This window comes from Ixodes scapularis, unplaced genomic scaffold, assembly GCF_016920785.2.
Source record: "Ixodes scapularis isolate PalLabHiFi unplaced genomic scaffold, ASM1692078v2 PGA_scaffold1__304_contigs__length_218370807, whole genome shotgun sequence".
Taxonomy (NCBI): Eukaryota; Metazoa; Arthropoda; class Arachnida; order Ixodida; family Ixodidae; genus Ixodes; species Ixodes scapularis.
The window spans coordinates 100,043,146-100,055,826 of record NW_024609846.1 but is presented as its reverse complement, the minus strand read 5'-3'; the positions used below and the strand labels follow the sequence as shown (position 1 = coordinate 100,055,826).

At 45.8% G+C, this 12,681-nt stretch overlaps 1 protein-coding gene across 1 annotated transcript in view; it reads left to right on the top strand.

Annotated features, from left to right (window-relative positions):
* Nucleotides 1-12,681, top strand: part of LOC115315581 (carbonic anhydrase 15-like) — an 83,185-nt gene that overhangs the window by 59,255 nt on the left and 11,249 nt on the right. Inside the window, exons 3-4 of the mRNA XM_042290276.1 lie at nucleotides 1,275-1,426; nucleotides 12,362-12,454. Coding sequence (XP_042146210.1) covers nucleotides 1,275-1,426; nucleotides 12,362-12,454 — 245 coding nt within the window. The remainder of the gene's footprint in view (nucleotides 1-1,274; nucleotides 1,427-12,361; nucleotides 12,455-12,681) is intronic.

Genomic DNA, 12,681 nt, shown 5'->3' with positions numbered 1-12,681 from the left:
CGACCTGCAGCAGAACAGGCATCTGCTACATACACCACAGCTGTTGGGACGCCGCCAGGGTCGCGACCGGCGACAGCATGACACTTCGATGACGTCATCAGGCGGAAATCGAGGGACCACTTTTTTGGCCGCGGTAAACACACCAGTCGGAGACGCGTTCCAGGCACCATAATTAGTATAGCACATATTTCGTTTTCAGATGATCATGATAGTGATCAAAGTGGCCAGACTGAATTCCGGAAAGGGTCTAAGCGCGGCTCTTAGGCGCCGTCGCTGTCGCCTTCGGCGTTGAACGGCGCGGTGCATTATGGGAAACGTGCCATGATGCAAAGCGTGTGTCTCACTCGTGACCCGCGCATTACATTATGGAACGTTTCCCATTATGACGTCATACTGCGACCGCCGAGCTACGTCATCAAGTTTTGCGAAGGAGAGATTGAACGAAAACGCTGGCTTTTTTTCTTGAAATTACACCGCAACAAATGAGTTTCTTGGCTAGTCGACTTTGCGTGCGAGTATTTTTGAGACCCACCATTGCCAGTAAACTCGCGTAAACTGAAAAAAAAAAAAAAAAAACACTCCAATGGAGTATCGTTGCACCGTATTTTTAAGAGGAAACAAAAACAGAAGGTCGGTCATGGCAGCGCCACTGCACAGTCGCTGCAAGCGTCTATAAGTACTTAGTGTTTTTCTTTTTTTATCGTCCATCATGTTCAGTTTAACTTATGTGTAAAACGAAACAATTTTATATACGTCCATCGGGTGAGTAAAACATAAAAAAAGGCGTGGATGTTGTTTGCGCTCATTGTGTGGCGCAGTATTTTGCGACACAATCGCCAATTAGCGGCGAGATGTTTTGGTGGCGCCCTCCTATGGTTCCCCCTTGTGACGTCATTACCTTGCGAACAACAAGTTCGATGGTGTTTGTAAATAGCATGGTGGAAGCCTGAAATCATTGCGCTCTCGAAGCAACACTGCCAACACCGTCGAAATTAAAGTTCTTTCATTCCTCTTATTTCAGTCGATGGTATACCCTTTCCGACGTCATAGTCAGCTTTTGGGCCAATCGTGGAAGGCCGACCACAGCGACGCTTTCGGTCGCGCACGTTGCCAATAGCATTGACAACGTCGAACAAACTAGCTGACGCCAAGTGCAGACTGTTCCACGAAAGAGTTTCTGGCAGGTGTCGAGCTGAGAGTTAGTGCGTATGGCGCGTGGCTTGCTCGAATCCCGAGGCTTTACAACACTCATTTGTTCCCATCGACGTCAACAGTGCAGGTGTCCGCACCGCTCGACAGATACCATGGCGTAGGGCTGTCTCACCCAGCCTCAAGGTTCCGGTTTCTGCAGCTTCACTTCCACTGGGGAAACAGCTCGGCCAGGGGATCCGAGCACGTCGTGGACGACAATCACTACTGCATGGAGGTGAGCTGTCTCCAGGCGCACAAAAGTAACGACCAACATCGCAATGTGTTTTTATTCGGACGCACGGTCTAGGTAGAGACACTATACATAAGCCACGCTTGGAGCGTCAACACTCCATTTCACGATTTTCTTGTGGGCGCCGCCATTTTGGTGTTTAGTGCAGAGCAGGCTGAACTGGAGATCGTTTCGATTATAAAATTCGACTTGCCGAGCTTCGAATACGGTAATGGGAAGCTCGGGCGATAAGATTTTCCTCTTTCACCGACTGCTTTAACTTTCGTAGAGGACGCAAAACTGTTTTAGTGATTTCAGATAAAGCTGCAGATAACATACAACCATAATTTTAAGCATCAAAAGGGCTGAAGTGTCCATACTCTAAAGTGTAGCCTATTATAGTGGTTCTATACGTCCAGGGTCAGAAGGAGGAGAAAACTTGATTAAAAATAAAAAAAAGCCCTAAATCCAAGCCCAGAAATAAAAGATTGTCATTGCGGTGCTCGGGAAAACCTGGGGGATATGGGCCACGAGGACCTGCCTCCTGGAGCGTGCCACTCAAGAATCGAGTGCGAAGGGTGCTTGGGCAGGGGAATTAGGGTAGCCCGAACAGTAGGCAGATTTGGGAAGGTCGTTAGATCGGGTTACATAGTGGAGGATGTGAGGAGTGGAAAGGCTGTGCGTCTACGCTTAATGTGCGTCTGCGCTGAAATCTTCGCGGTGCGTCTGTGAGTCTGCAAATCTTTGCGGGAAAGAAGTTTGGAGGCGGTGCGAGGAGGCAGGAGTGATCCAAGAGCTCTTGAAGTGTTTTGTGGCGACTAGCTTGCTCCTGACGGGCTATGGATGGGTGTAGTGGCCAGAAATTTAGTAAGTATCCTGGGCGAATCGCAGCACGGGAGATTCTGTCAGCCAACTCGTTGCCCGGCACTCCAGCATGGCCTGGAAGGAACCACTGATATCCACTAGGAGGCTGGATGGCACATTGAGCACACAGATATGAAGCCACCGGAAGTAAGCGGCTGAGCTTGTTCAAACAGCGTTCAGGGCACAAGATTGTTTCTTGTCTTCTAAAGAGAGGCTGCTTGTTGCGCTGCGCATGCAGACCCGAGAAGTCTCCTGGTAAGCCAGTCAATGGGAAAATTTGGGGGTTATAGTTGATCAAGTGTGCATGTGTCCCACGTTCAAATGCCTCCTTCTCGGGATTTAATTCCAAAACGGGATTATTAATACCCACTCAGGCACAAAAAAGCATAGACCAATACATCGAACGAATGCATAGGTAGCCCAGCAGACGCCCGACTTCCGGGACAATCATCATTCTTCAGCCCGTTTGCTCGAAGCGCTAACCGCGGCTAAAGTTAGCCGCAGTACCTATGAGAGGGATTTTGAAATCACGTGACAGGGCTCGGTAGGGATGCGGGGAAACATGGCGGTGCCCCGGTGAGTGAGCGCCGCTCGCTTTGGAACTAGTATGTCGTTGTAGCTGCAATGTCGGGCGCGTTAGTCAGCAACGAACGGTGCAGGAGGCTTTCGCTTTGCTTTACCTCACTTAAATCACAAAGCATGAGCAATGACCTCGCTGCATTTTTTAGATAGACTTCCGATTCTGGCCATTGCTAAGCCTAAATGAACGCGATAATTGTCGGCATGGCAACGTCTTTGGAAAGCGGATTGCCTTGACTGAATCGGCCGGGTATTCGTAGCACACAAAAGCAGACAGCGTCCCTTTTTCTAAATTACCTAAGCATCGAGGAAAACGCTGAAAGTGTAAATCTACGGTCCGCGCACGCTGGCCTTTGTCTTCTAAAAGATTCGAAGTAAATAGTCATAATAAGGCTTTGACGAACGCGCGTGCAAAGCAAAATTTGTTTTAGACTGTTTGCTTTAGAACAATTACTACTGCGGACGCCAGCACGTGCAACGCGTGGAACTACCACGACCGGCTTTGTAACCACACTCGCATGCACCTCGGTGCTCGGAGGCAATGCGCTTTCCGAAGACGTTGCTATGCCGACAATTATCGCGTTCATTTAGTCCTAGCAATGGCCAGAACCGGAGGTTTATCTAAAAAATGCGGCGAGGTCATTGATCATGCACTCTAAAACCGGTCTCTCATAAAAAACGCTGTCCCTCTGATTTTAGAGGGGACAACAATGCTTTCAGGGGGACAGCTCTTTTTAAGAGGGAAATTGAAAAATAAAATAGCAACATCTAGAGGGACACCAACATATTAAGAGAGACCAAGGAAACCGTTTTGTTAGTCCCTCTGAACAGGAAAGACCGACAGAAAGATTCACGCGTCTCCCTTCATATTAAGAGGGGACTGGTCCCTCTCAACTGGACCAATGTAGTTCGGTCAGGAGGAGAGGGGCAGGCGCACTAATCCACTGCAAAGAGTTCGGACGGTGCTAAGGCTTCGCGCCAATTCACGGAGAGCTGGAAACGGTCGTTGCCGGAGGGTCGCAAGCGTCATGCTGCTCGTTTGACTTCCTTCGGGTGAGTAATCCTGTCATATTGACGCTTTTGTTTTGGGTGCATTGCGGGTGGGAATAACGAGCCATCAATATTTTCACGCTGGCTGTGAGATGTACGAGCTCTGCATGTAGAGTAAGAGTGTTCAGCTGTAGTCCGCGGACGCGGTCGCTTCCTGCATCTGCTCGTTCAGCTACGACAAAGCGTCGATAACCGTTTGCCCTGCCATGAGCCGCAGGGCTGTCTTTCGCACAAAACACTTTTAGCGGGTTAGGGTGCCCCATTGTGTACGCGTCTGTCTTAGGCTGGTGATATCAGACCATTTTCTGCCCGACGCTTTTGTCTACTTTTTAATTTCGGACGCGCGTTCGTTCTTCTCCCAGCTCGAGCTGCTAGCTTTGGCACTGCTACGTGGGCATTTCATTACCGGCAATTTTATTGTATTTTATCCGTGAGCGTACACTGTCGGCATCGAGTACTACAAAGGATGGCATCACTCTCCCTAAGGCAAAGCCAGCATAAAGGCACCCTAGCTGGGGCAGTCAGTGTTTGTAAGCTTGGCTCGCCGATTTCTTTCTCGGTGTGCACTCTAAATGCTTGAGGTTGACCGCCCGAGAGCGTTGATCGACGGAAACAATGTCGGCGATTTTGCGTTTGTTTGCCTTCAGAGTTCATTACAGCAATTTACACTGCAACGTTATGTTGTAGACATCGTTAGCGTTACAGTGATTATGAACTTCTTTCTCAAGTGGGAGGCGAGCAAAAACCCATAATGTGTGTGTATGTATGTGAAAAGGGGGGAGGGGGGGGTACAAGCTTCTAATTCAAACCCCACAAAAAAAAAAAAAAAAAAAAAAAGGTTTTTTTGTTGTTTTTTTTCTATTGCGGGTTGCGTCGGCGTCGCGGCGTCTGCGGAAAGAGGGGAAGGGTGCCGCATGGCCCTGGAGTACATTTGTTTTTTTATATTTTCTTGCCGTACTTTTTTGTTTGTTATATTTTGACGGTCGCGCCAGCAAAGCTACCGGCTTTTTTTTTTTCTTTTTTTTCGGCGCCGATTATGTTTTTGTTTTTGGAGATTTTATTTATGATGTTTATTATGCTCTTTGTTTTCTGTAGCCGGTTGAATATCTTTTTTTCTGTGTGGTACATCTGCGAAAAATATATAAACAGAAGTTTGCTTTTTCTTCTTTTTTTTTTTTTCTTAGGCGCTTTAGCGCTAGGTTGAGTATGGGCGTTAAATGACTGACCGTTAAAAATATTGTTTTCAGAGTGAGGCAATGGCAACAAACGTCGACATGAAGGGAATCAGACGGGGGTTCTGCTCGGATTTCTCGTACAAAGCTCTACCGGGACCCTCTGCACGGTGGAACGCACCACCCTGAGTGATGAATCTACTGCGGCCACTCGCCAGACATGTACAAGTTACTCAAAAAAGGTAGTTAAGTTAAGTTACTGAGTATCGACGCCAAAAGTAATTGGAGTAGAGTAGAAATTACGCATTTGTAATAGTAATTGAGTAAACTACTAATTACTGTAAAAAGTAGCGAGTTACTTTCGAAATTACTTTTTTATATTTTTGTGGTAACAAAATGAACAGCAGTTTTGATCAATGAAAAACCCTGCGAGCCTAAAATAAATGCAGTCTATTTATGGCTTGCGTTTTCGCCAAAATAGTTTATTCGCTCGCAGAAGCTATTGACTTGAAAGTTATTGATAGGAAAGTTTTTCCCGTTTCCTTCTAAAGACGTCCCCAGCCAAGCTAAATAGACGTTCCACCGACGGGCTGGATTGAACGGCAGCGTTGAATTTGAGAAAGGGTAAGCGAGTGTCGGCATCTTAAGTATCCATGACGAAACGTGTGAGGTTTGCCTCGGGAAGGAGGGTCCTTTGTAACAAACTTTCCTCCTTTTTCTTTATTTTCTTCGTCAAGTTGAGATTGTTATGACTGGCCCCTCTTTACTCCGACGTCGCTCTGAGAGTACGCTGAGCGGGTGCACCAGACCGTCAAGGGTTCAAGTCTCGCGCCACGACGATGAGATCATCCGGACGACTGCGGGTCCCGTTGTAATGCTAGTGCTACGCTACTAAAAAAAAAAAAAAATTGGTTTAACAAAATGGGAACCGAAGTATACTTCGCCGCTGATGCCGGGTCCAACAAAAGGATCTCCCAAGGGTAGCTCGCAATCCTCGCCGGCGACTACAATATTCTGACGCGCCTGACACGCCTGACAAGTAAATCGTTTTTAACAAAAAGGAGGTCTCCTAGGCATGGATGGTCGGAAGGACGCAAAGGATTACGTGAACAAGCATCGTCGCTCGTATACAGTTACAGCTGGAAGAGGGAACGTGATCCCATGAACGGATTATCCGTGTCAGGGTTTGTGCGCGGGGGAGTCCGGCTTTGCAAAGGCGTATGCGCTGACGACAAGGCGACCATGGGAGCAGGCGCCCGGCTGCGACGTCATTCCAGCCGGAACTCACTAAAGACAGACAGCACGAAAACAACTACAACTCTCAGAGTGTCCCCGTCTTTCACGGTTGCAGCTGGAAACGCGGCGCCTGCGGGCATTACCAGATTAGGTCAATACCCGACCAAGGCTTTTTAAGCATCTCTTCCTGCGTTCGTGCGTGCCGGTGTTATGTTTTGGCTGCTCGTCGCCACCTTGGCCCAAGGACGCATTCCCGAACAAGGGGGCCCCTTGTTCGGGAATGCCATTTCATCTGCCGGCGTCTTATTCACTTCTGCGCTCAAACTTTCGTGATGGGCAAAATTAGCACTATATCATTTCGAAAGTAGTTAGTAATTTGAGTAGAAGTTACCTGAAAAAAGTAGTTAAATTAAACTACTAATTACCCAAATCAAGTTGTAATTGAAAGTTACCAAGTTACTCGAAAAAGTAGTTCAACTAAAGTAGTTTGAGTAGAGTAGTTGAACTACGTCCAAGTCTGCGGCACTCGCACACGGCCCACAATGAACTCGGTAATTATGAACTTTTTGTATTCTGGTATGTAGGTAGGCTCTATTTACGTTCTGATGGCATATGCGTTGCTTCTGAAAAAAAAAAAAAAAGAATAAATGAATGACTTGCGCCGAAATGTCTACAGAAATATATATTTTTTTTTTATTTGATTATGTTGCTTTTTAAAACATGCATTAGATCTCTTCTGCAGCTTCGAGCCGCAAATGCAATCCCTGCTTTCCAAAGCACATGGGACTTCTAATGTTCATCTACTTCTAAACGCGTTTTCGTTTTGTCTTGGTAATACAAAAACGATTCGCGTAAATTACTTAAAACAGCAGTCTATTCTCGTACCAAATATTAATAGTAGCAGAAGTTACGTCATAAGCTAATGTCACTCGCTATTTCATCGTATACAGATTGGGCTCCGAATCTTTGAACTGTTTGCACTTTAATTTCGCATTTGTTTCCTACCGCCTGCTTGATAACAGGTGAAAGCGCTTCATTACCTTTATTCTAATTCCCACCCTCTGTATCTAAAGGAAAACAACATGGTCTTTCCTTCAACTAAAGGTGGATGCACAGCTTCGGTTCCATAACACGATCGTCACCATACTGAAGAAACTGGAGGAGGTAAAAGGGGCCTTCTGCGGAGACAACCCAACAACATTCTTGAACATGAAGACCATTCTCCGGTCTCGATTGGCCAGAAGTCCTCTCATCGCCTATGGTATGTGAAAAAGCGAATGCAAAAATAGAAATGTAAGTTTGACGCTGACGCTTTTTTTTTTTTTTTTAACAATTGCTGCTTCCAGGACGATTTTATCCCTGACGAAAAAGTTCCAGGACCCAAGACTTTCTTCGGTTCGGAGAAACGGATCGTTTCTGGGAGCTGGTCAGTGAAACTCTCCGCTAGCACGACTATGGAGGGGTTCACCAGCCATGTGCTTATGGCTGTATTACATAACGGGACTCTCCTACCCTGTGGCATGTGGACAAACCCTTGGACTCCTCTAAATTCTGCTCGTTGAAAATAAAGTCTTTCGATTCAGTTTATGTCAGAGAAGCTCAGACAATTGCTTGTGACCGTTCGAAAACAACAGGAATTCCGAGCTTCTGCTGATGACAAGAGACGCCGAATAATTCGTTTTTAACGCTATGAAGTAGGTAACTACGCTCCAAAAAAAAAAAAAAAAGCACACGAATCTACTTTCCCGAACAGCACTTGGAAAGTCAATCACCGTAACTCACGGAAGGATGCCAAAACATAAGATTAGTCAAAAAAAAAAAAAAAAAAAAGTCTGAGTTGTGACATTAAGCAATGCAAAACGTCACGCTTGTTGTGGTTAGTGCCGCAACTCATTTTTTTGGTATAATCATATGTTTCGGCATCTGCATTCGCTGAGCTGCCTCCGAGAGTTAGGGTGATTGTCTTTCCAAGTGTTGTGCCGGAAAGTAGACGCACGGGCTTTTTTTAGAATGTACTTATTTTTTGTGTTATCCGCCAAAAAAAAAAAAGTTTTTTTTTTTTAGCACGATTGTATTGTTATTGTTTATGATAGGCAAAAGGAGTCACTTTGCAGCACGAAATATTTTGTGTGATTGTTTGCAAGAAACGCCAGTTGCTGGCGTCGTTCTAACGTCTTTTTTATCCGTAAAACCTACCAGAACATCGTTATAAAATTACTATTTTGATAAAGACATTCCAAAATATTTTCTTGTGTCATGGCAAATAAAACACGTGTTTACTCTTAAAGATTGTTACTGTTTTATTTAACACATATACAGATCAAATTTCAATTCTGTTACGCAGCACAAAATAACTTTGGTTAAACAATATCAGCGAAAGTGCGAGAACTGCATCACTGCAGTGCAGCATGTCAGCTGACAGTCCAAACACGAAGGAGCAGAAATTCTACGATACAATAAAAGAGATAACCTAAAGTCGGGGTCATGCTGCTTATACACCATACAAAATACATTCTGCAGACATGTTCCGGAACGAGTCACCGCGACATCCGTGCTTTGTATGCCACGTGACAAAGCAACCTCTTGATTCGGTTGCCTCGTGGCGTACGAGGCTCGGATGTCGCGGCGACTCGTTCCGGAACATGTCTGCAGAATGTATTTTGTATGATGTATAAGCAGCGTGACCCCGACTTAGGGGGGCTATACGCCTGCATTTTAAGCGGGCCACCGTCCCTCCAAATTTAAGGGGGAAAATATCTAAAAAATGTCCCTCTCACCAAGAGACTCTGACCTCAAATTTAAGGGAGACGCCGTATCGCCTACTTTAAGAGGGCTGGTGTCTCACTTAATTAAGAGGGAGAATCTCCATGTAATATTAAGAGGTCTGTCGCCCCCCTTAAAGTTAAGTGGGAAAAAATCGAAGAAATGTCCCTCTTACTAAGTGGGACAGGGCTTAGAGTGTGCTTTGCGATTTAAGTGAGGTGAGGCAAAGCGAAAGCCTCCTGCACCATTTGTTGCTGACGAACGCGCCCGATATTGCAGCTACAACGACATATTAGTTTTAAAGCGAGCGGCGCTCACTCACCGGGGCACCGCCATGTTTCCCCGTATCCCTACCGAGCCAGTCACGCGATTTCAAAAACCCACTCCTAGGTACTGCGGCTAACTTTAGCCGCTGTTAGCGCTTCGAGCAAACGGGCCCAGGTGGCTTCATTTGCGCCTGGCATGGAGAGAAGCTATGTGCCACCCTGCCCAATCGAATGTGTAGGAGGTGTGGGGAAGTTTGGCTAGATGAACGGAAAGTTGGTGTAGGATGTGGGAGGGAAGTGCGTTGTCAAGGAAGAAATGACGTGTGCCCTTACTGTCAGTGAAAATGATTCATGGCTGGCACATCATGACGAATTGTTAGGCTTAAATTGGGTTTTGATAGAAAGAGGGGTGGGGACATGAGAAGTGACGAAGGTGGGTTGTTAAATAGTAGTGAGAATCACCACGCCTCCTTGAGTTTCTTCACAGCACGAAGCATATGTATAAGTAATCTGTGTGAGCTCAAGGTAGCGATAGTGTTGTGTGCACAGACGAGTCTTGCTGCGGCCAGGAAGACTCGCCTGTGCAAACTACGCCAATATTACCTGATTTTATACTCGATAAAAGCCGGCTAATGAAACACAAGCCCGTACCGGATCTAGTTGTTTCGCTGCCTCCCTGTTTTTCTTAGTTTATTGGCTTTTAAATAAAAACTTCCTTTTTGGTCATATCAGACCTTATTTATTTATTTGGTTTAAACCTGATATACCGTTTGGTGGTGCGGGTAGAGAGACGAATTTTATTTTAATTCATTTGAGCTTTCACTTAGAAATTGAGAAATTCAGTGCGTTGATCACGGCAACCAAGCGAAGTAACTTCCGTTGCTATGTTTCTGTGATAACACTCAGCTATATCCGCAAACAAGCCCCGCAAAAGACAAAAAAAAAGGTTAAATGGTACTACGTAAACTTCCTGTTATTCACTGTTGAACGTTATGACTGTGGTTGCAGAAATAAAAATTGATCTGCAGGGAATTGTGGCCCTCAGGTCACTGAAAAAATAAGGACGAGTGCGATGGCATCTTTAATGCGGTGCTCGTTAAACACATTTTTAAAGATAAGAACCCTTATGAGAACTTATGATTTATGGTGAACTTAAGACATCCTTCCGCTGAACGTTTTTGCCAGTGTCAAATAAACGTCAATATATTGATATAAAAAGTGAAAGTCGGGTACTTTCGTGAGGCTCCTGGTATGCTACAAGGGTAAAAAGAAATTGACGTGAAGAACGAAGACAGGACAAGATGTTTCATCCTCTCTGTATCATTCGTGTCGCTTTTCTTTTACCCCCGATGATAGCCTATTTGACGCTAAGATCCGCCTTCTGTTTGTTGACACGTCCTCAAGGACATTTATCAGTGCATCTAATGAACCAGTTTCTGAGATGTTCGTTTACAATTTCAGTCTGTTTTCTACTGATAAGGCACTGGGTCGTGTTTGAACCTGTAGATCGAGGAAACTACTTATAGCGTATAGCACGCATGGTCAGATAAGTGATTTGCGCTACCCAACTTTAGGAAGTATCAAGTCATAAAACCATATACTCCAAAGGCCAACGATACTTGGTCAATATTTTGACATTCAGAATGTTCTCAAGCTAGCGGAGCAGAGACTAAAGGGGAGGCTACGAGAGCATACGGGGACGCCAGAACATCGAGCTGTTGTTGGAATGATTAGTGGGCAGACGCAAATACTATAAGGAGCGAAAGTGTACAGACCATGCAGCTTGTCAGGAAACATGGCATAATCCAAACCCTGAGACACCGAGTAAATAAAATAATTAACAAGACGACACGTTTTGTCGATTATTTTATCCGCACCGTGTCTCAGGGTTTAGGTTATGATGCAAAGCTATTCTTAGTTTCAGTTCAAGTCCAGGCGCAGTCGGCGCTACGAGCTAAAGGGACCAATCAGACAGCGTCAGAAACTCGTCATGATAACGTTTGTCCGGTTTTTGTACCTGTAATTTCATCACTGAACGAATCATAAACAGAAAAGGCTTTGTGACTTGCTCTTTTGACACTGCTCGATTCTTCCCATTACCTCGTAGCGTTGGCTGCGTCGGACTTATGCTGAAACGAAGTGTAGTTTTACGTCCGCCCACTATGGTCCTCCCAAGCAGAGCTCGCTGATCTGACGTCCCCGCGCGCTCGGCGTCTCCTCCTCTCCCTCAGTTTCTGCCCGTATATTCCGTGAAAAGACGGTGAGAGTGCAGGCGAGCTGGTGGTAGCTAATCATGTCGTATTACACCTCAGACTGCGGTGGAAGAAATCGGAAGAACTTTCAGAGAAGGAACAGACACAGAGAACGCCTCAACAGACGTTCTCTGCGTCTGTTCCTGAGACGTTCTCTGTGTCTGTTCCTTCTACTGAAAGTTCTTCCGATTTCTTCCACCGCAGTCTCAGGTGTAATACGACACGTATATTCCGTGACCGTTTTGGAATGTAATGGGTTCGCCGCCTCCATCACGCGTTCGCTGCCTTCCGTCGCGCTTTGGCTGGGCGTGCCCACGAGACCCCGAAGTACCACCGAAGTCAGAAAGCTCGCGGTGGAGGCGGAGCTTCCGTAGTCACTGACAGCTCAAGGAGTGAGGGCGTGGCGAATCCCGAGAATCTTGTTGTCGCTTCCCAGCCAATATGGTCGCTGCCTCGGCCGATAAGAGCGCCGAAGAACGAATCACGAAACAAGAAGCGTGCTCACAACAGACCACGCCTTAAATTTCTTAAGTCGTCGGTGACTATATAGGGCTTTTTTAACCTATCACCGACCGTATACGCGACCAACTTGTCGTTTCCCTGTTAGCAGGGTCTCTTCAGTAATGTTGTCACGTTGTTTTTAATGGGTATTTATTGACTGGAACAGTTACATCGCAATCTCATGACAGACCTCATCCGAAAGGTACGTTTTATTTTTCTCCAACCGCGAGCTGAAACTGTCACCGGTCTTTTTCGCAGATGCACCTGGTGCACGTGAACACAAGATACGAGACTGTTGAAGAGGCTTCGAAGCATCACGATGGAATAGCAGTTGTCGCCGTCCTTTTTGAGGTAATTAAATTCCTTTCAAAACTGATATTGACAAGAGAGACACAAAATCGAATTTGCAAAGGAGAAAACTTGCAATAGATCGCGGGGCTTCTATACGACGAAATCTGCGCATCAAGCTAAGGCGTCGGGCTTTTTAGAATGAGCTTAGAAATTATGAAATGATCTTAGACAGTGTTATACCCGTGCCACACGGGCAACTCGAATGCCATTTACAACGAATGACATTT